Below are 23,737 nucleotides of genomic sequence, written 5' to 3'. Positions count from 1 at the left end.
TTAGCTCTTCTCCCTTTAATTATGTGGATACCTTATACCTTCACATTTCCATCTTCAGCCAAAAAAGTGGAAATAATCCAAAAATGTCCATCAACTGATAAATGGATAAAAGAATTGTGGTATATCCATACAATGACATATTATTTGGCTATAAAAATGTGTGAAGTATGAATTTGTACTACAACATGGATGAGCCTTGAAATCATTGTGACAAGTGAAAGAAGGCAGCATAAAGACCACATTTTGTATGATTCCATTTATATGAAATGTCCAGAATAGGTAAATGCATATAGACAGAGAGTAGATGAGTCATTGCTGGGCTCTGGGGGAAGAGGGGATGGACGGGACAGTGATTACTTAAAGGGTACAGGGATTCTTTTGGGGGTGATAAAAATGTTCTGGAATTAGGGTAATGGTTGCACAACTTGGTGAATATTCTAGAAACCGCTGGACTGTACGCTTTAAAAGGGTGAATTCTATGGTATGTAAATTATATCTCTATAAAAAAACAAGGTAGAGGTGTAGATGAAACACGTTTGGCAATATATTGATAATTGTTGAACCTAGGTGATGGATAAGAGGGTAATATTATATTATTCTTTCTTTAGAAAACAAAACAAAAACCCCCTTCTTTGTCACCCACCTTTCTCCTTGCATTTAGATAATTTCATGTCACAATGAAAACAGAAATCAAGAGATAACTTACTCAGCTTGTGGTCACCAAACCTTAACATTTGCTTACAGCCTTTCCTCATTCTTCCATTTCTGTGTTTTTGTTGGTTTTTTTAAACATTTTTATTGGAGTATAATTGCTTTACAGTGGTGTGTTAGTTTCTGCTTTATAACAAAGTGAATCAGTTATACATATACATATATATATATATCCCTATATCTCTTCCCTCTTGACAAACGCTTTGCACAAACATTATTCTAGGAGGTGGGGATACAGAAAAAACAGAAGAGGCCTAGCTCCCACCCTCAGGACATCCCCATCCAGTAGGAAAGCCAGATATCTAAGGAGTGATTCCAAATAAACAAGAAGCAGGAAGGAAGAAGCAGTACAGACCTAAACTAGATGAGCAATCAGGGAAGGTTTCTTGGAAGAAGTGATGTTTAAGGTAAAAATCCAAGGGCGGGTAGATAACCTCTCAGTAGGTTAAGGGGTTGGGCTGGAAATCAGGTGATCAGTGAGGGAAGAGCATGTGTGAATGCCTTGAGGCAAGAAAGAGCACGGCGGCTCTTAGGGATGGAAAGAAGTGGAGTGTGGCTGGAGGGTGGAGGGTGGGAGGGCAAGGACGGGAAGAGGAGGTGGCACAGGTAGGCAGGGGCGAGATCTCACAGGGCCTCTAGAGAAATCCCAAAATTGTCATTAGTGCTCTGTTCAGATCTGATCAGGCCCCAGAGGGGTGAACAGCTCACAAGAAATTGTCAGCTGGCTGAAGAGCCGTCAGATCAGGCCAAGTCCCTTCCATAGACACATTACCCCTAGCGTTCCTTGGTTACACAAAACCTCCAACTGGATGTACTAAACTTTAAACCAAATGTATGCACAGAATTTCAGAAAGCATGTTATAAATAGCTGAGTACAGTGTGAAATGGTACCGTCACTGCTTCACGGCCAGTTCTTCTCCATCTATGCGTGCAGCAAATGAAGGTCACAGGAAGAATCAAGAACTCACTGTTCTTTCCCTCAACGATGGCTCGGGCATGAGCAAAGGGGTCTCTGCTGGGGACGATAACCCCTGTGCCTGGTTACCTTCTGTTATTTATTGCCAGAGATAACAGGACGTGATGGTAGGTATGGGGCAGAGGAAAGCCATACGGACGGTGAACCCAGAATGAGAGAGGGGTCTGCCAGAGAAGAGTGCTGCTGAGCGTAGCTCTGCTCCTGCTGGCTGAGCTGGGGGATCTGGCACCGCACCTACTGCCGTGATTCCGGCCGCTCCTGGGAAACACCGTGCTCTCCTTAGTGAAGCTCCCTTGAACCTCAAGGCCACTTGTCACAGGTCCTGTTTGACCCCTTCAGTAACTGGCCGTGCATGCTGCTCTTCCAGCTGTGCCGTCCCTGTGCGCCTCTGGTCACACACTGCTGCGTGTACAGACTTGGGGTGATGCTGTCACCCACACGATGCCCATCTATGAGGGTTACGCATGCTCCATGTTATCCTGTTTCTGGACCGAGCTAGCTCGTACTGGGAAGAATATTTCTAAAGTTTGCGAGAAAAAGATGTTCCAGCTTCACTACCACAGCAGAAATTGTACATGACATCAAGGAGAAGAGGTGCTACCCCATCCTGGTTGTCAAACAGGAGCTAGTGCGGCTTTACTGTCCTCCCTGCAGAAGAGAACGGAGCTCCCCGACATCAGCTGAGGCTCTCCAGCCGTGGGAGGCTCTGAGATCCGGGAGCTCTTTCCAGCCATTCTTCTTGGGCATGGAATCCTGGCATTCATGGGAATGCTTCCAATTCAACCTAAAGATGTGATGCTGATATTGGAAAGGACCTATATGCCAACAATGTGCACCATGTGGTCTGGTGGGATCACCAAGTATCTTGGTGTTAGTGACTTTAGAACACAAACAGATGCACAGCCCTGGAACCAACCACAATGACAATTAAGATGATCACTCCTCTGCGTGCAAATATGGTCTCTGGCTACTCCAGCTGATGTGGACTTGCAAGCAGGGCTCTGATGAGTCCGGCATTGGCCACTGCAAACACTTTTAAATGGACTTCTGGCAGATACACTGACTTTCTGTACGAGTTAGTTCACAAGTACAAGTTTGTCCTGGCAGAGGTACATATCTCATGTTAAACTCATCTACCCGAATATGTCTTTTTTTTTTTTTGTGGTACACGGGCCTCTCACTGCTGTGGCCTCTCCCGTGGCAGAGCACAGGCTCCGGACGCGCAGGCTCAGCGGCCATGGCTCACGGGCCCAGCCACTCCGCGGCATGTGGGATCCTCCCGGACCGGGGCACGAACCCGTGTCCCCTGCATCGGCAGGCGGACTCTCAACCACTGCGCCACCAGGGAAGCCCCGAATATCTTTTTTAAAAAGACACCTGCCCTTGCCTGATAGGCAGGCAAATAGCACCATTTCACATTGTACTCAAGTTAACTATTTATAACATGCTTTCTGAAATTCTGTACATACATTTGGTTTAAAGATTAGTGTATCTGGCTGAAGATTTTGTGTAACCAAGGGAAGCAAAGGGTAATGTGTCTATGGAAGGGACTTGGCCTGATCTGATGACAATTTCTTGTGAGCTGTTCACCCCGCTGGGGCCTGATCAGATCTGAACAGAGCAGTAATGACAATTTCTGGATTTCTCTAGAGGCTGGCAAGAATTTATGAATGAATTGTGACTTCTTTCTTGCCGTCTTCCATCACAGCTAAGAAACATAGCTAACCCAAGCTTTCAGACTCCATTTTCTTTCTTATCCAATGTTTTCCCAGCAGAATATCATGGGGCTAAATTACTCACTATAGTCGCAAAACGATTTGTATTTGTACCTGCAAATTTATGCACGGTTTTAATTTACGTAAGATTTTTGTACGTAATTCTCAGCTTTTAAGGATGACTGAAACATCTTGTTTTTCTACTGTCAGGTGAGAATATCATGGCCCAAGGATATGTCATGGTATAAGGAAAAATAAGTGCTACCAAAAAAGAAAAAAAAAAAAAAAACTACTGAAGAGTTTTGAGCAGGAGCATTGACAGGATCAGATTTGCATTTTAAAATAATCTTTGGCCAAGAAGTAGAAAGTGGATGGGAGGCAGTGGGGAAAGCTTGCTCAGAGGCTTGAGCGTTAGGGAGTGAGCAGGTGAATGGGACCTGTCAAGGAGGCTGACAGGGAGCAGCCACACACAGCCTGGCATCTTAGGAAACAGGCAAATCAATCAACCAACCAAACAAACAAAAACCCAACTCAAAGAAGGATGGGGCTTCCCTGGTGGCGCAGTGGTTGAGAGTCTGCCTGCTGATGCAGGGGACACGGGTTCGTGCCCCGGTCCGGGAGGATCCCACATGCCGCGAAGCGGCTGGGCCCGTGAGCCATGGCCGCTGAGCCTGTGCGTCCGGAGCCTGTGCTCCGCAACGGGAGAGGCCACAGCAGTGAGAGGCCCGTGTACCGCAAAAAAAAAAAAAAACACAAAAAACAAAGGAAGGATGTTGTGGAGAGGTAAAATAAAAGCAGTTGCGGTAGGGAGAGTAGAGGTAGTGATTGGAGTTGGGAAAATGCCAGTGGTTCCAGGTGCACTAAACTTCTTTCACTGCCTCACTGTGATTTGCTCTTTCTTGCCTCCAGGCCATCTCCCTTCTCTGCCCTGGATACCCTTACCCTGGACCTTCATATGGCTAACTCTTATTCACCCTCAAGGGCCAGCTTACATGTCACTTCCTCAGGGAAACCTTCCATGACCCCATAAGTTTGGGATAGGGAATGTACCTCTGGACTCTGAGAGTCTCCTGTATTTCTTCTCTTATACATAGCACTTATGAACTGTAGGGTAATTGCTTTTTTTTGGTTTTTTTGCGGTACGCAGGCCTCTCACTGTAGTGGCCTCTCCCGTTGCGGAGCACAGGCTCCGGACGCACAGGCTCAGAGGCCATGGCTCACGGGCCCAGCCGTTCCACGGCATGTGGGATCTTCCTGGACCGGGACACGAACCCGTGTCCCCTGCATCGGCAGGCGGACTCCCAACCACTGCGCCACTAGGGAAGCCCAGGGTAATTGCTTTTTAATTTCCCTGTATCCTCCATCAGACTGTAAGCTCCTGAGGACAGAGCCAAAGCTTTATATACTGTTTACCTCCTGCACTTAGCACCATGCCTGGCGCATGGGAGGGACTCAATAAATAAATACCTGCTGGAGAGCGTTAAGGAATTTCATCCTGAATCTACATGGACCTGGTTCTTTCAGAATAGGGAGAATTAAAATATGATAATAATAATCAAGCTAGTTCCTTCTCTTACTTTGAAAATTATTAGGGAAATGGGCCTACTTAAATGTATAAAGACAAAGTTTTGCATGGGTATTTTACACCAAGTTCTCTTGCCATTTCCATTATATCTCAAACAAAAGGTCTTTGGGGCTGTAAATTTCTTTTGACTCTTGGGGTATAAACTCAACTCTGGCGCAGATATCTCCTCATCTGAATTATTTTCGGTTGGTTTTCATTTTGTGTCTCCTGGGAGCCCAGCACTGCTGGGTGCTGTGGGAGATGCAATGCCGGGGAACACGCTTCTGCCCAGTTATTGCAGGCTGTGGAAACCATCTGCTGACGGCGGGACTGGGATCACGGCAAAGAGGTTTATGTAATCCCACCCATGCAGCTACCAGAGAATGTGTTCTGAGCCTTCAAAATACTCTTACATTGTCAAAGACATCGAGAAGGCTCCCCTCAGGGAAATGGAGAGGCTGTACTTTGGCTAATAAATGGATCTTTCCTCTACCTGGAATTTTTTATTGCCTGAACTGGGTCATCTCCCCAGGATCCCCTATAGGATGTTATTCTGGCAAGGTGCACAGACTGTGAGCTTCCTCCTACACGTCTATCAACGTCAGTTGGCAACTTAAATGAACCAGGCAAGTAGGAGAAGTGGCAATAAAGCTGAAATTCAACATCAGAGGAGTAGATGGCAGGAGTATCATAAACACTTTACATGGTTATTATTGAGCTAAGTGTAAGGCAGGTGTAAAACATACATAATTTAAAATTGTTTCCTTACTTTATCTGCTTGTATTTAAAACTCACATACTATCACAATTTCTCTTATTAAGCAATCTATCCTAAGAATGGTTTCTCTGACAATTTGATTGATGTGATATCTAAAGAGAATGGATTTGTATAAATCCTTAGAAAACTGTAGACAAAGAAGCTCTTTTTATTTTCTTGAAGATCATTTCAACTTTCTTTCTCTCCCTCTAGATAGTGAGGGGAGGGGATTTGGGTGGCAGACTTTGAAAGGATAAAGAAGATGTGGCACATATATACAATGGAATATTACTCAGCCATAAAAAGAAACGAAATTGAGTTATTTGAAGTGAGGTGGATGGACCTAGAGTCTGCCATACAGAGTGAAGTAAGTCAGAAAGAGAAAGACAAATACCGTATGCTAACACATATATATGGAATCTAAGAAAAAAAAATGTCATGAAGAACCTAGGGGCAGGACAGGAGTAAAGACGCAGACATAGAGAATGGACTTAGAACAGGGGGAAGGGGAAGGGTAAGCTAGGACGAAGTGAGAGAGTGGCATGGACATATATACACTACCAAACGTAAAATAGCTAGCTAGTGGGAAGCAGCCGCATAGCACAGGGAGATCAGCTCGGTGCTATGTGACCGCCTGGAGGGGTGGGATAGGGAGGGTGGGAGGGAGGGAGACGCAAGAGGGAAGAGATATGGGAACATATGTATATGTATAACTGATTCACTTTGTTACACAGCAGAAACTAACACACCATTGTAAAGCAATTATACTCCAATAAAGATGTTAAAAAAAATTAACCAAATAACCATTTGGTTTGTAACTTCCTAGATGGAAATGAACACGTGACTGCAGTAGTGTACCACCGAGGGGCTGACCCAAGTCTTGGGAATCAGAGAAGGTCTCCCTGAGAAAGAGATTTCAGCTACTACCTGAAGGCTGCGTAGGATTTGTAACTAATAATTATGGGTGATGTGACTGAGGAGAGATGGGGTTTGGGTGGTGGTGTGGGGCAGGTGAAAGCTTTGAAGCTGGAAGGAACGTATAGCTCTTGACCATCAGTGAGAAGGTCACCGTGGCTGTAATAAGCAAAGGGGGAAGAGGAGGGGGATAAGGCCAGAGAGGTCGGTGGGGTCACGTAATGCAGGTCCCCTAAGCCATGTAAAGGAATTTTGGACTTTATCCCTAGAAGCAATGGGAAGTCATCCACATTCTCTGAGCAAGGGAGTGGCATGATCATATATATTTTTAAAAAAGAGCTGAGGGGTCCTCCATGCAGATGGGGTGGCAGTGGGGAAATGCCAGCTCTAAGCAGTGGTTCAGCAGAGGGATGACTGCAGCTTGGACCATGGTGTTGGTGGTGGAGAGGGAGCAAAGTGTACGGATTCTAACTGTGCTTCAGAGGTGAAGCTAGAAACTGCTGGATGATTTTCTGTAATAGGCCCAAGAGAGGTGGGTTGAAGAGGTTCCATAGATTTCTGGCATGAATAACTGGATGGGTGGCAATGCCAAGGGGATACAGGTTTGGGGGTGTGATTGGGAAAGCAGGCACCGCATGAATTTGGTTTGCAGTTGCTAAGTGTGAGAAGCTTGTGAGCGGACATCAGGAGAGAGCTCCGAGCTGGAGATCTGAGATGGAGGTAGTTGCAAACACGGAGTGGATGGATTTATCCAGGGAGAAGAGGTACTAAAAAAAGAGGACCTAGGTTACAAGGGTAGATTTCAAGTTAAGTATTCTTGCCACAAAAAAAATTTAAAAATAATAGACAAAAAGAGAAAAAGACCGTGTGCTGAATTCCAAAGAACTCCAGCACTGAGGTTTGGGTAGGGTGGGAAGAACCAGCAAATGATGCCGAGAGAGTTTTTTACGTTCTCTGCGAAGTTAAAGACTAGGCCGTCCGCTGAGCGGGGACAGGGCACAGTGAGGAGGGGGATGGGCAGAGCTGGCTGGAGAAACACAAAGTAAAATTGCCAATAGCATCAAAGGCACAAGCAGCATCGAAACGGCGATTCCGGAAGACGGCAGGGAAACGAAGTAGGAGTGTTGGGGTGGATGGAGGCCAGGGATGTTGAGTGAGGAGTGGGGGAAAGGTCATAAGCGCATATAAAATGGTCTTGGTGAGGGGCCTGGTTACTAGCATATGGGGAATTCTAGTTCTTCGTGTATACCCAGGATGTCTGAGAACCAGCTGTTTGGGGTAAGAGAAGATGAAACTCAGAATAATAAACACTGGGAACTGAGATGGATGATACACGAAAACCTTTTCTGTTCAGATGCTGACCTAAGACACTGATTCAACCAGCACCCAAATGGACGCTCTGAGGAGCCGCGTGCAAGCCACACTCTTACTCGGCAAGTCCTCAACTGTCTAGATAGGCTTCTCCTCCTCAGAGGGTAAGAAAACAGCAACCACCACTACACAAAGTGTTTGTAGAAACAAACAGATTGGAATAATGGGAAGGCAATGACATTCTCACATCTCAGGGGAAAAGCCGAGCTTGGGGAATAACTTAGCACAAGAAGCATAAGAAATTTTCAGAACACTCTAGCATTCTTAATAGGTAGCAAGGAGACACAAACCCCACCAAGTAGGACCAAAATCCTTAAGAAGAGCCGAGGATAAAATGAAAATAAGGATGGTGGGGAAAAGAGGAAGAGAGAGAAATGAGACCTTTTCACAGAGACTTGGGCACTCAGGATTTTTATCGCCTGGGAGGAAGGAAAGATACTATCATTTCTTGAGTGACCCACGTGTTCAATAATCTATTATCTCTAGTGGGAGATAATGTGCAGGCGTTACCTCCCATTTTAGAGGTGGTAAAAATGAGGCTAAGAGAGAATAAGTAATTTGCTCAAAGCCCTTAGGAAGAGGGCATCTGAACAAAGACTGTCTGACTTCAAGGATATGGACCTCTACCTGCCAGAGTAGCATGACAGGTTAACGAGTGAAGAAACATGCAGAAAGGGGCTCATTCAGGCTCCCTAAGGACTGAGTATTCTTAGCATAAACACGGATCAACAACAATGGATACTGTACTGAGTGCCAATCACGTGGCAGGCATTTTGTACCCATTTTTCTGATTCTCACAGCAATCCTGCCTAAGTATCATCACCCTCTTTTTTTTCAGATGGGGAAACTGAGGTCCACAGAGACTAAATGACTTGCTCAAGTGTATGGGTTGTCTATTGTTACTGTAACACATTACCACAAGCTCTGTGGCTTGAAACCACACAAATTTATCTTCTAATTCACAAATTTATCTTCTAATTAGAAATCCAACACGGTCTCACGGGACTAACATCAAGATGTTGGTGGGGATGCATGCCTTTCTGGAGGCTCTGGAGGAAAATCTGTTTCCTTGACTTTTGTAGCTTCTAAAGACAGCCCACACTCCTTAGTTCATAGCTTCTTACTCCATCTTCAAAGCCAGCGAATGTCGTTTGAGTCCTTTTCACAGCACGTCTGTCTGACTGTTCTCCCAGTCATGTCTCTCTCTGGCCACAGCTGGGAAAGGGTCTCTCCTTTTAAGATTAGATTGGGCCCCCTAGGACAATTCAGGCTAATCTCCTCAGGTCAATATCTTTAATGTAATCACATCCACAAAGTCTCTTTTGTCATGTGAAGTGACACAGTCACAGGTTCCGGGGATTAGGGTGTGTACATCTTTGGGTATCATTATTCTGCCTATCACACACTGAAGTTAAAAAGTATTAAAGGGGGCTTCCCTGGTGGCGCAGTGGTTGAGAGTCCGCCTGCCGATGCAGGGGACACGGGTTCGTGCCCCGGTCCGGGAGGATCCCACATGCTGTGGAGCGGCTGGGCCCGTGAGCCATGGCCGCTGAGCCTGCGCGTCCGGAGCCTGTGCTCTGCAACGGGAGAGGCCACAACAGTGAGGGGCCCACGTACCAAAAAAAAAAAAAAAGAAGACCCAAGAAAGGTATCTCTCTTCAGAATGGGAGGCACTTAGCACATCACTCTTTCAGCTTGGTTCCAGTTTTCCGATGCCAGGAAATTAGGAAAACTTTCACACACTATACCAGATGTAAAAGTCAACAGAGTAGGCAGTTATGGTTGAGTGAAAGATTCAAGTTGAACAGAAGAAAATGCTGGTCATCTGCTGGCCAGATCTGTTTAACTGGTGAAGAAACATCCAATTAAACAGGAGTTTAATGTGGTCCAAAATTTAATCTTCTTAGTGAAGCAGGTGCAAATTTTATGCAAAAAATTTTTACTCGTTCATGGCTTAATATTCTTTCCAAGACTTCTTAATTAGAGTACACTCTTATTTTTATTTTTAAGAATTTTTTCTCTACTTTAAAAATGATGTATGTTTCCAGCAAAAATTTGAGGAAATATAGAAACATTTCAATAAGAAAACAAAAAAAAAACTCTGCAATTGCACGGCTGAGGCATAATCAAGTTTGGTGGTGATAAAATTCTGATTTTGGACAATTTAAGTTTATATCATAAAAGAAAGAGCACACTTCACTATGATTTTACTTTGTTTTATTTTCTAGGTTGGAAAGTTGTACAATGGACACATTTGGGGCAGTAGGATTTGGAGTGTGGAATTTATCAAAAACAACGAGGGCCCTGAGACAACAGAAATTCCTATTTTGCTTTATATAAGCTCACTGCAGTGATAAGAAATGTTTATCTATGAGAAGACACTCCCAGGACCCATCTTCTCCACTTCACTAATGCCTCCTTGCTTTTGACTGTGCCCTGCATTTAGTGGTCAGCATGTACTATGCACGGCCCCTTAGATCTCAGGTGGGCTCTGGCTGAATGAGAACCACCGTGGGAGGGGGTGATGGCCAGAGGCAGCAAGAAGACTCCTCAGCACACAGGAGACCCACTGTTGAATCCCTGGGGATGTAAATTTCTTAGGCTCTGCAGTGGTTTCCTGTTTGTGTGCCCTGCAGATTGAAAAGCAGAGCTGCGGCAGCAGGAATACTGCAGGGAGACAAGGATGTGAGGCGCTGGGGAGGAGGCACCACATCCAAGGAAAAGATTGGCCACCAGGAGTCCTGCACCAGGTGGAGTGAGGACGTCTGCTCTTGTAGAATTTGTCAACTGGAGGGTGACAACAGTCAGCATCCCGTGATCTTAAAGTTCACTTGTTTTACTCAGCCCCTCCTTCAAGATTTCCTGATGATCCTTTTAAACTTAAAAACAAATTTGTATTTTTATATCCTTTATCGTTTTGGATTCTTAAAGTGAAGAGTGTATAAGTGAGCAAGAATGAGTAAAGGAAGAGAAAGGACTTGTAGCATCAGGACTTGTAGCATCGTATCTAAAATTCTCAGACCCTTGAGAAGAAAACATGTGCTCTTGCTACTATTGCTGAGGAGCTTCTCGGAACTGCAAATGTAGAAATAATAATAATAATAGCAAATACAGAAACTTTTACTGTCTGCCAGGCATAATTCTATGGGCTCTACATAGAGTAACTGAGTCCTCACCACCACCCCATGAGGTACGTACTATCCCTGTCCCTATTTTATGTCCGAATAAGTTAAAGTCCAGAAAGGTTAAGTGTGGGAGTGGGAATTCAAACCCAGGAAGTGGCCTTAACAATTAGACCTGGCTGCTACTGATGTATTGCTTCAAAACAAAAACTAAAAGCTCACTTGGCTTGTTCACCCATAGGGTTACCCTTCACACAGTAAGAAGGGGTAGAGAATATATGGTTCACTGTATAGACTCTGCAGCCACACCCCAGGGCTTGCACTGTAGGGTCCACCCTTGAACGACATGGGTTTGAACTGCGATGGTCCACTCAGATGCAGATATTTTTTCAGTAAATACTTAACGACACTACCACATGATCTGAGAGTGGTTGACTCCACGGATGTGGAACCTCAGATATGAAGGAATTGCAGATACAGAGGAACCACGTATATGGAGCTGACTGTAAAATTATCCTCGGATTTTCCGCTGCGGCGAGGGTCAGCACCCCTAAGCCCCACGTTATTCAAGGGTCAACCGTAGTTCTGGCAACAACAAAAAATAGTGTCTTTTCCTTGGGCAAGCCACATCACCTGTCTAAGCTTTGGTGTCCTTATCTGTAAAATGAGCCAGATAATGCTCATCTCAAAGTGTTATGTGGGGAACTAAATACAGTAATACTTAAAATCGCTTTTGGCACAGCAGTCGACAAAATGGTACTCAGTACAATTCCTGATAATTACTGTTGCATTAGAAACCAAGGGGACTTCTGTGTTGTGTCCTGCATAGAATATGGATCATCTCACTCATTAGGAGGAAATGTCACAAATAAGGTGCAGAGGAATGCACGGAGGAGTGATGGTGGAGGAGAGGTGTACAGAAAGGGAGTTAAGAGCCCACCATCAATGGTCAGGGGATATTTGTGCCCCAGACCCCTGGGTAAGTGGAAAGACAGGTGGAGGTGGGCAAGGGAAGGTCTGGGATGACTTCAGATGCTGAGCTTGGGTCGGACTGAGATGGGGGCTGGGAAGTGGAGCCACCGAGCGTGGGAGCTCAGTGGGCTCTAGTCCATGAGGGAAGGCTCCGGTGTCCCTCGCTTTCTCAACTCTCGTGACCGAAACCTAGGAAGACAGCAGATTCAGACGGGTAGGGAGACTTGTGAAAATGGGCAGCAAGCTAGAATCAGAGCCAAGCAGACAGGCAGGCTGGCCAGCAGCCTCGGAGGTATGGATTCAGCTCAACCACACAGAGGATTTTAAGGGAGATCTACTTTATAATTAGCCTGTGACAAGAGGAATGCTTTCTTACATTTTGGCATAAGGTTCTGGAATGTCCAGAACGACCCTGGTATGTGGTATGGTAAAAATTTCACATCCTGAACCTTTTGCTGTTGTGTCACTGTTATGTCGCATCTGAGATAGTCCGGAAGGGGGTAAAACTCAGTACTTTTTTGATAACAATTAAAATCCCCGGGTTTGTATAATGTGACATGGTGTGAAGGGCATTGTTTAGCTCTTGGCATAGCTATGAATGCCTAGGGCAGAACACCAAAGGAAAAAGTCTACTTTGAAAGCTTTCTCAGAACATAGCTGGGAGAATTCGCTGGTTAATGCAGATACGTGTCCAAACAAGCACTGGTTTGCTCAGGGAGGGTGCAGAGCTGGCAGGCCGCCCTTGGCACAGAAAGCGTGAGTAATGCTTCATTTTAATGAGGGATCTTGGGGGTCTACAATGAAGACTATGTGGTATTTCCCACGTGTCTCTTTGGAATGTGGACTGATTGCACCCACAGTGGAAGAAAAGCCATCAGAAAGTATGTAGTTCCTAAAATCTCTGGGGCTCTACAAGATTCAGATAATTTAATGGCATATAAATGAATTCACAGAAATACACCCAGAGTTCCCAGAGTAAACGTCCTCCCTTCCCACAGGTAAGTGAATATGAGTGCAAAGTAATGAGACTGTGTTTTGCGGGGAGAGGTGGGAAGGGCATTTTATTTTTACTTTCAAAATTTATTATTTATTTATTATTTTTGACTGCGTTGGGTCTTCGTTGCTGCGCGTGGGCTTTCTCTAGTTGCGGAGAGTGGGGGCTACTCCTGTTGCGGAGCACGGGCTCTAGGTTTGCGGGCTTTAGTAGTTGTGGCACCGGGCTCAGTAATTGTGGCTCGCCGGCTCTAGAGCGCAGGCTCAGTAGTCGTGGTGCATGGGCTTAGTTGCTCCGCGGCATATGGGGTCTTCCTGGACGAGGGCTTGAACCTGTGTCCCCTGCATTGGCAGGCGGATTCTTAACCACTGCGCCACCAGGGAAGCCTGGGCATTTGATTTTTAAACTAAATCTATAGGCAGTTCCAGACGTGTTGTAAACATCGTAGCAACCCTGGAATAACTGTTAGCTTTCCTACCTGACTCTTCTGAAAGATAAGAGTCATTTGAACATCAAGTTCTTATGTATAAAGCACATGAATTCATTTTTAAGATATAATTTCACAGTCACACTTCACCTGTGAGCCCGGATCATTTGAATTTTTTCTTTCAGAGAAAGCCAATACTTAATGTTTTGGGTAGAAAAAAAAATCTAAAAAGTCACTAGGAAAACAAACGTTCCCCAGTCCTCGTGAACAGTCGGTGACTCATCAATGAAGTGGCAGATGGAATTGAACATGACCGCATGTTTGTTCTGGGGTCTGTAGCCTGGATGTCCCCTTAGATCCAGCCACAGGGCGTGGCTTCCTAAAAGCGAATTCCCTTTTTGTTCAGATTTGGAGCATTATGTGATCATTCAGGCAAAGTATGTGAAGTACTGTACTGACCTTTATTTTATATCTCTGGACTGGCTGGAGCAAAACGCTCCACAGGGACTGGACCTCCCAAAGTGCTCCAGGATTTTGGTGGGATTAAGTGCAGTCCTGGGTTTGGAAGAACGTGATTCAGTCCTAAAGACTTAAAGGAGGTGATGGTGACCCAGAACTCAGGACAAGAGAGTCCCAAGAGGCGGAAATGCTGAGGGGAGAGACCTTTTCTGTGTATGCTAATATATCAAAGAGCACTTGGAATTATACAGAGAAATAAGAAATTATCTTAAGATAAATAATTCTGAAATGTTAAAACATGGTTAGAACTGAAATTAAAGTGAAGTAAACTCAACAGGCAAAAATTCTTTTATCAGATAAATTTGGCACCTCACACTTGGGGCTTATTCATGCCCAACAGACAAAGTAGAGATTTCCTTCTATTTATTTACCCCAATTTTTCAAAACAAAACCATGCTATATGGTTAAATGCATGCTATATGTAATAGCTAATTCTGGGAAAGGTTTTAAACTGACTCGGGAAAATGTACATTTTCACTTAGAGGATAGAAGTCACTCCTCTAAGAGGTCATTTCTTCTGTCCTCATTTGCATTTGCTGCAACTCCCTCACTCCCAAAAAAAGCAACAACAACAAAAAATCCCAAGCAAAAAAGCCCTTAAGCAATAAAACTGATGTCCAAGAAAAACATTTAGTTTGAAAAAGAGTTGAAAAATGTAGCCTTGGAAGAACCACTGCTTACATGGAATTGTTCAACAAATTCCTGTTGTGTGAGGTTTGGCATATACTTTCTAAAAATATAAGCATCTGGGGAAATGAGACAAAGCCCAGGTCTTGGACCAAATGAGGCACGCAGTGTGAATCTGTTAGTGATTATATCCATAATGAAATATGTGCCCAAATTTAGCAGTGCAAAATCTAATACAATAAGAAAGCCCAGCAGGCACTGTCCTTACCATAATATATAGCCAACAGAGAAGGTACATATGGCGGCCAGTCCGCTGCTCCTGCTGGGATACGCATGGTGTGATGTCCTCATCTCAATTAATATAAAGGGCAAAACCGTCGTGTGCTGAAAAAGAACAGAGACCAGGTGACACAGGTTCTTATCATCACCCCTAATTAGCTATTTGTCTTCAGTAGGAGGATGGATAGTGTAAATTTCCATCAAAAGTGCCACAGCAGAGAGCAGTATATGGCTCACCTAGGAGGTGGCATGGACGTGAAAACATGCAGCCTATCAATTGCTCCCCTTCTTTTTCTTCTATATCTTAATGTTTAAAATTGTATTTTCTTTATGCCCGTTACAGGAAATTATAGAAATTATAGAAAGGTATATAGGGAAAAAAAGTTGGAACATAAGAAAGGAATAAAAATTACGACTGTTAATATTTTGCTACACGTTCTTTTCCCTCACTCTTTGTGCATATTATTTATACACAGCTAAGAAGTTAAGATCATACTGTGCATGCAGTTTTGTTTGGGATTATAGCATGAGACTTTTTGATATGCAATTATAGAAATACTTCTAGAATATAAACGCTGACCAGAGCTGCTTAAAACTCCATTTTATAGATGTACCAACATTTACTTACTTATTTATTTACTTACTTATTTATTTATTTTTGGCCGAGCAGCTTGTGGGATATTAGTTCCCCGACCAGGGGTTGGACCTGGGCCCCAGCGGTGAAAGTGCCGGGTCCTAATCACTGGACCGCCAGGGAATTCCCTGACCAACATTTATTTAACTGATTCTTTTTTTTTGTTTTTTGCGGTACGCGGGCCTCTCACTGTTGTGGCCTCTCCCGTTGCGGAGCACAGGCTCCGGACGCGCAGGCTCAGTGGCCATGGCTCACGGGCCCAGCCGCTCCGCGGCATGTGGGATCTTCCCGGACCGGGACACAAACCCGCGTCCCCTGCATCGGCAGGCGGACTCTCAACCACTGCGCCACCAGGGAAGCCCTCTGTTATTGTTTTAAAACAGTATAATTAGCTCTGAAGGGAACCACACAAAATGTACATGTGTGTTAAAACAGAGACAGTATGTATTTTAAAGATCTATTTTATTGGGTTTTTTCACTATAATCTAGTCACCTCAGATAACATTGGCCTGGAATTTCAGCAACAATTTGAGATGCCAACAACCGTTTTACAATAGTGCATTCATGTAAAATGCAAATATATGGTTAGCCCTAAGGCCAAGACTTATCGAATCAATTGTAGAAGAAAAACACCTGCAAGTGAAACGTTTACACTGAAGATAATGCTGACCCTTAATAGCCTGTGTGGGTTGTAGAATGATGATGTTATTTTTGACCCATTAATATTAAAAAATATCTAAGCTCTACCTGTTCCTCCATTGCTCCAAACTGAGTAAAAATTCACTCATTTTTCTATAAAGTTATATAAGTTCAAATAACTAACCTGAATATTCTTATCCAGTTAACTTTATTTTACCTAGCCTACTTGCTGATCATCAGATGTCATACCTGGAAAGCTTAGGATGTGCTTTGGTGATGCCAGGCAAAAAAAAAAAAAATCTCTCCAGATCGCTCCATTTCTGGCATCATCACCACTAAAAAGGAGCTACTTGTTCCATAAGTGAGGACAAGAGATCTTTTGGTGGCTAGCTGTGCCTATATCAGTCTGGCCAGCAGCAAATGTTATATGAGGGTAACAGTTTATCATCAAGAATTTACAGGCACTGAAGAATGTGTATCTGCCTTTCTAAAAATTTATAATGCAAATTATGTTTACTGATAAACAGTATATATTAACAAAGGTAAAAATAGTGCAAAATATTTATAGCGAATATGTTTCCCTGAAGGTAGCTGAAGTTTTATGAACTAAAAAAAAAAAAAAAAAATCGGTAAAAATGTCTACAAAAGGTCTTGCTGGATCTCTAAGTAACCTTTGGTAGCTAATTGTGACTCAAAATCTGTAGCAGCAAGAGGGATAATTATTTTAGAACTAGGAGTACACGAAATTCAGTTCTAATCCACTCCCAGGCAACACTCTGCTTCAATGACTTAAGAACCAGCAAGGAAATATTCAACTCCATGTAAGACCATCAGCTGGACAAAAATGGTAAGCTTATGTTTTGTTCACTGTGGTATTTGTAGCACTTAAAAAAGAGCCTGGCACATAGGAGGGGCTCAATGAATATTGGTGGAGATAATTTAATCTTCAAAACCATATCTTAAGTGGGAGTTACCAACTCCATCCTGCAGATGAGATAATAAGGACTCATAAAAGGTAATTGTCTTGCCCAAGATCACAGAGCTATTAAGTCTGGAGAGGGTTCAAGACCAATTCCGTCTGTCTCCAAATTCCATGCTCTGCTTTCTATATTAGAATTATATCTTTAGAAGATATCAGAGTTAAATAATCTTTGACTCAAAAAACCTGTGGGAGTGCATGACTGAAGATCACTTACGATGTCTCTCAACAGACAAGAACTATTTTTTGGTTGAGCCTCAAAATAAAAAGATTTTCACTGTGAAAAACGTATTTTACTAAATGAGTTCTTTCCTGTGGCATATAGCATTCTGAATAATATTATATGGAGGAAGGGACCCACAAATGCAAAGTGCCTACTAAAGTCAAAAGTCCTAACGCAGTCCTGTCTCATGCTACTTGAGTTTTAAAACAAAAATTATTTTCTTAGTCAATTCACATTTTTTCTTAAATAAATATATTTAAAGGAAAACTTATGAGATTTATAAACTCTCACAAATGGAACACATTAAGAAAGGTAACCACAAAAACAAATACAATGAAAACTAATTGATCTTAATAAATGTTTGATAGACATGTTTGCCTGTTTGATTCTGAGGCCTGCTAAATAGGGATGTTAGTCAGTATTAGAGGGGCATTAAAGACATACTAGAATGCAATACAGACTCTTCTAAATGAAATCAGAAGGACTGAAAGATAATTGAGGGAGAACTACCGTTTCACCAGGTGATTCAATAGTATTTAATGCCAGGCGCCTGTACCACATAAGTTATCTCACATACAATGAGAGACACACCTATGCACCGGAACAGATTATCTGTAAATTGTAGCTGTACCTTCTAAATGCTAAATTATTTGATTTATGAACAGGTGTTCTTTTGCCAGAAAAATGGAAAGACAGATGAGTAGGAAGTTTAGGTATTGATGGAGGAACTTAATGGTATTTAACAAGATTAAAGAAATGAATTTACATGACACAAGAAGGATCTGGACTTGCTATGGGGAAAAATATTTTCATTATCTGTGATGGCATTCAGTAGCCTATAAACTAAAGGGAAGTTTTATAATAAACTCTGCCATGGAATAAATAGAAGGATAAAAATATATGCTGTGTGACCGTACAGATTCAGGCAAGTGGAGCGAATGAATTATGGGAGCACTCCAGATTACTTTAGAGCTCTAGCATCAGAGCTGCAGTCAGAGTGTACAACACAAAAAATATTAGACAAGATTTGAGGACTCTGTTCACCTGCCATTTCTCTGGTCTTTCTCCTTCTCTCCAAAGTATTTTTTTTTTTTTAAATAGAAGAGTACTGCTACCATACCATATGAACAAAGATTAAAAACTGTTTCAGTGAACAGTGGGATACATGTATCTTTTGAAGAGCCAGGACATGGAAGCAACCTAAATGTCCATCAACAGAGGAATGGATAAAGAAGATGTGGTACATATATACAATGGAATATTACTCAGCCATAAAAAAGAACAAAATAATGCCATTTGCAGCCTCATGGATGTGCCTAGAGATTGTCATACTGAGTGAAATAAGTCAGACAGAGAAAGACAAATATCGTACGATATCGCTTATATGTGGAATCTAAAAAAATGGCACAAATGAACCTATTTACAAAACAGAAATAGAGTCACAGATGTAGAAAACAAACTTATGGTTACCAAGGGGGAAGCGGGGCAGGGATAAATTGGGAGATTGGGATTGACACATACACACTACTATATATTAAATAGATAACTAATAAGGACCTACTGTATAGCCCAGGGAACTCTATTCAATATCCTGTAATGATCTATACAGGAATACAATCTAAAAAAGAGTTCATATATGTATATGTATAACTGACTCACTCTTCTGTACAGCAGAAACTAACACAACATTGTAAATCAACTATTTGCCAATAAAAATGAATTTAAAAAAAAAGACAAAAAGGATTGTTTCTTCCTGGGAAGCAAAAGCAGCTTTTGAACACGAGGTGTGCCAGACCAGCCCCTGCCTACCTGGATAATGAGAGAGCCGGCAACCCCATATCCACTTATTTGCATCTGTAGAGTACAGGCAGACCTCTGGGAATGTCCTCAAAGTAATGGATGCCTCAAATCGCCGGGTGAGCTCCTTAAAAATGAGATTGGGTCTTCCCTGGTGGCGCAGTGGTTCACAGTCCGCCTGCCGATGCAGGGGATGCGGCTTCGTGCCCCGGTCCGGGAAGATCCCACGTGCCGCGGAGCGGCTGGGCCCGTGAGCCATGGCCGCTGAGCCTGCGCGTCCGGAGCCTGTGCTGCGGCATTTGGTTTACTGGCTTCCAGTGGAGTAGTGCTCATGGTGGTCCCCACGACGGTAGAGCACAGTTCTTGCCTTTATGGTTGTCAGGATATCTAGTTTTTCTTATATCCTATGACACCTTTTTTTTTTTTAATTTTTATTTATTTATGTCTGTGTTGGGTCTTCGTTTCCGCGCGAGGGCTTTCTGCAGTTGTGGCAAGGGGGGGCCACTCTTCATCGCGGTGCGTGGGCATCTCACTATCGCGGCCTCTCTTGCTGCGGAGCACAGGCTCTGGACGCGCAGGCTCAGCGGCCATGGCTCACGGGCCGAGCCGCTCTGCGGCATATGGGATCTTCCCGGACCAGGGCTCGAACCCGTGTCCCCTGCATTGGCAGGCAGACTCTCAACCATTGTGCCACCAGGGAAGCCCCTATCCTACAACAACTTTTGATCGTAAATAAAAAGTTGAAGGATGGCTGTGTGCGTGTGTGTGTGTACACGTTCAGAGCACCTGCATTCTTGTGGGTACTTGCCTGCAGGCAGGGCTAGAGGTGTGACCAGACTTGCTGGGGAGGATGCGGTGAGGGAGAGTCCTTATGATGTCCTAACAATTGACAGGTATATCATAAATAAAAATAATATGGAAAACTGCTCTAGGATACAGAAAGGTAAAATTAATAATTCTTATTAATTTCATATTGTAACATGAATATTTTGTTCCTTTGCTCCCCCCCCACCCCTTAACCACATCTAGAGTAAAAGGGGATTAAAATAGAAATTTTTGTGCTGTAATAAAGCAAGAAGGAATTTCCAAGTTTGAAGATAAAACCCATCGTGTTAGCAAAATGTGTTCTAAAACGATAGGAAGGGTGACATGAGAAAGACTGGCAAAAAAAAAAAAAAAAAAAAAATCACAAAACACTAACTGATGCTAAGCTTTGCAAATCTTCTGGGCTCTCCAAATAAGGCAAACGTCTGATGAACGCAGGGAAAAGCAGCGTTGGGTGGGGCATGCACAGAGCTGGGGTGGGGCTTCCCCTGGAACAAGCATAACTTCAGAGTCAGTGGATGTGAGGACTCGGCAATGTCATCCCAGGAAGCTTGGAAACAAAGCTGATGCAGGCTCTAAAAAACCTACATTTTTAACTCTGAAACCCTGACCAAATGTCTTATCCTGCGACCAGAAACTGTCGTTATTAATTTTACTGATGGGTCAGCTCAGGATTCGCCACCTTCCCTCACTCTCTTCACAGTAGGGATATTTTAGTGCTTTGAGTGACAGAAAACTGCCCGTTTTAACCTCAGTAGTTTCCAGTCTCCAGGAGTCAAATGGAACTTTCCCACGTCACGGGCCTCCCTCTCCTAAGGGCTGAGGTGCTGGTTTTAATGTGGTGATGCCGGTACAATATGACACAGAATCTCCCCAGAAACTGCCAGAGCTTTTTAAATTGTGCCTTTCCTGTGTGGTGTTGGATACCCATTCCTGCCGGCTGTCAAATCTGTCTGAGATGCGCTTACACGGGCGTCTCAGAATGACGTTAGAAAAGTGACCCAGGGGCAGAAACTCAGATTCAGGTGGAACCAATATTTATTAAGCGCCAATATGTTCCAGGCATTTCCAGAATGCTTTATGGACTCATCCAGTTCTAACATTAGCCCCGACAGCTCTTAGGATATGGTTTTAATAATTAGGCCAAATAAACAAAATAGTGCCACGCATTAAACCAAGCCATGCATATCCTTGCAATTAAGAGCAAATGATGCATTACAGAAACAATTACGCTAAGACAGTGGCACCATTTTACTGGGCTGTTATTTTTGCATTTAAAAAGCATTTTTAATATGACTTGAGAGAAGTTAATATCTCTCCCTGAATCTTCCTAATGAAGGTATCCACAAGGTGCCAAGCGTCTGTGGCATTACTGGGGGGCTCCAGAGTGGTGCCTTCTTTTCAGGCCAGCAGCCTGTGGGCCAACAAAAGGAATTCTTCTTTTTGTGAATGTGAGTCCAGAATTAACCCATGTTGTACCTTAAAACGTAACAGTGACTTGAAAATGACCTAATATTCACTTCTTCCGTGAACATTTCACAATTAGCGTTTGGGGTTCTCACAGAAGAGCACCTCGAATTACTGCCCTCAGATGATCAAGTGATTATAATATGATGAGATGCATTCAGACGTGCAGACTCGCAACAGTGCAATGGTCAGAGTGATCTGGTCTGCTAGGGCGGGTTGAGGGAAGGATTCATGCAGCAGGAGACATTTCAACCGGGTTTTTATGTGTGACTAGGGCTTCACAAGCAGAAGAAAGGGTAAGGAAGAAGTTCATTCACAAGGCCAAGAAGAAGAAATAGTGTGTGGAGCACAGTACAGACCACCGAGGGACTGTCACCGTTGTAGGACATGAAAGAGCATGAAGACTTAAGTCTGGACAGGTGAGGTAGGCAGAAGCCATAATGTGGAAGACTTGTATATGGACTTTGCCCTGTAAGAAGCAGAGCTAGCTCTATAGGCTTAAACTCCTCCATAGAGTTGAAGGTATACAGACACAGGAGAAACATATTTGGGTATTAATAGTAGAAAGAGCAAGCTGGAGGCTGGGTGGAGGACGGACTGCAGAGAGGAGAGATTTATCTACCGACATGCTCCTCTCTCCTTCCTCCTTTCCTTCCTTCTCGCTCTTTCCTCAAGAAACGGACTTGATTCTCTCCATGACTTTCTTCTAGGTCTTCCTCAGCATCCCCTCTCCCCTACCTCTCCTCAGCCTGCTTACCTACAATTTCCCCGTTTCTACTCTTTTCTCTTTTACTTTAATAATTACCATAATACTGAAAACAGCATAGGGGAAAGGTTAAAAAAGAAAGCTAGTCTTAATTCTGGCAAAGCATATATATGACAGGTAAACACGGTAATCACTTCATTCATCCCTCTGTGTCGTATGTTGCTTTCCCCGTCATTCATTTATGTGCAGAAATACACAGTGATAAGAATGGCTACCATTTCCTGAGCTACTAAAACAAGCTCAGTTTTATGCTAAACATTTTGCACCAGCATCATGTTTAATTCTTAGAGCAACTCTAATGAAATTGTTTGTTTGTTTGTTTGTTTTTTTGCGGTACGCGGGCCTCTCACTGTTGTGGCCTCTCCCGCTGCGGAGCACAGGCTCCGGACGCGCAGGCTCAGCGGCCATGGCTCACGGGCCCAGCCGCTCTGCGGCATGTGGGATCCTCCCGGACCGGGGCACGAACCCATGTCTGCTGCATCGGCAGATGGACTCTCAACCACTGCGCCACCAGGGAAGCCCTGAAATTGGTATTTTCACCTTCATTTTATAAATGAAGAAATGGAGGAACAGAGGGATTAACTTGTCAGAGGTCATGTAGAACTAGTAAACGGGGCAGCCAGCCTCAGACCTCAGATCTACCAGACCACAAATCTGTGTTTTTACTGTGACACACACTGCTCCCCAAGCTTGCCTGTTTGTTCATTCATTCAGTAAACACTGACTGTATTCCTGCCATGTGCCACTCACGATTTCAGGTATTTAAATATATTCCAGAACAGAGCAGACAAAGATCCTTGCCCCAACGGACGGCTGGCTGTTCTTGGGAATGCATTTCAATTAGGCTAATACAAATGTGGAGTCTCTCAGCTCAGAAAAGACCAAATTCATTAGGGCTGCATGAGGATTGTATGAGATTCTATAGTAAAAGTGGCTTGTACAGTATATACAAAAAATAATTTAAGTTATTTTGGGATATTTCTCACTTAAGACAAAGTGCTCAATAATGTCATCTAATATCTACTGCATGCCAGTCCTCTACGCGGATTAAAGTCATTTACATCTCACATTGCTCCTCTGAGGCATATGTTAACATCAATTCTGTTTTACAAAAACTGAGGCACAGAGTTGAGAAGTTGCTTGAGGTTACCAACTGGAAGGTGGTGGGTTTGGGCTTAGACTTGGGCAATTTGGCTTCCGAGCTTATCCTTTAACGGTGATGCTCTATGACCTGTGAAGCCCTTGGGAAGACGTAAGGATTGGGAACAGTCAATGGAAGAACGGGTACAGGGAAGGGAAGCTCTTGGTCTAATGGCTGTGCCTGCGAGAAGGAGCCTGGCCCTTCCCTCACCCAGCCATTCACCTCAGGGGGACTCAGGGGCTGGGAGATGAGTGGCCTCTGCACCCAAGTTTAAAAGGCAGACTGTCAGACCAGGCTTTGTGCTCATGTTTGGGGATA

The 23,737-nt window shown here is 43.6% G+C and overlaps 1 protein-coding gene across 1 annotated transcript in view; it reads right to left on the bottom strand.

Annotated features, from left to right (window-relative positions):
- Positions 1-23,737, bottom strand: part of AIG1 (androgen induced 1) — a 232,656-nt gene that overhangs the window by 26,096 nt on the left and 182,823 nt on the right. The window contains 1 exon segment of the mRNA XM_029223657.1: positions 14,938-15,053. Within this exon segment, the coding sequence (XP_029079490.1) occupies positions 14,938-15,053 (116 nt within the window).

This window comes from Monodon monoceros, unplaced genomic scaffold, assembly GCF_005190385.1.
Source record: "Monodon monoceros isolate NGI ecotype Baffin Bay Population unplaced genomic scaffold, NGI_Narwhal_1 Super_Scaffold_15, whole genome shotgun sequence".
Classification (NCBI taxonomy): Eukaryota; Metazoa; Chordata; class Mammalia; order Artiodactyla; family Monodontidae; genus Monodon; species Monodon monoceros.
The sequence above is the reverse complement of the archived record's forward strand: the minus strand, read 5'-3'. Positions and strand labels throughout refer to the sequence as shown.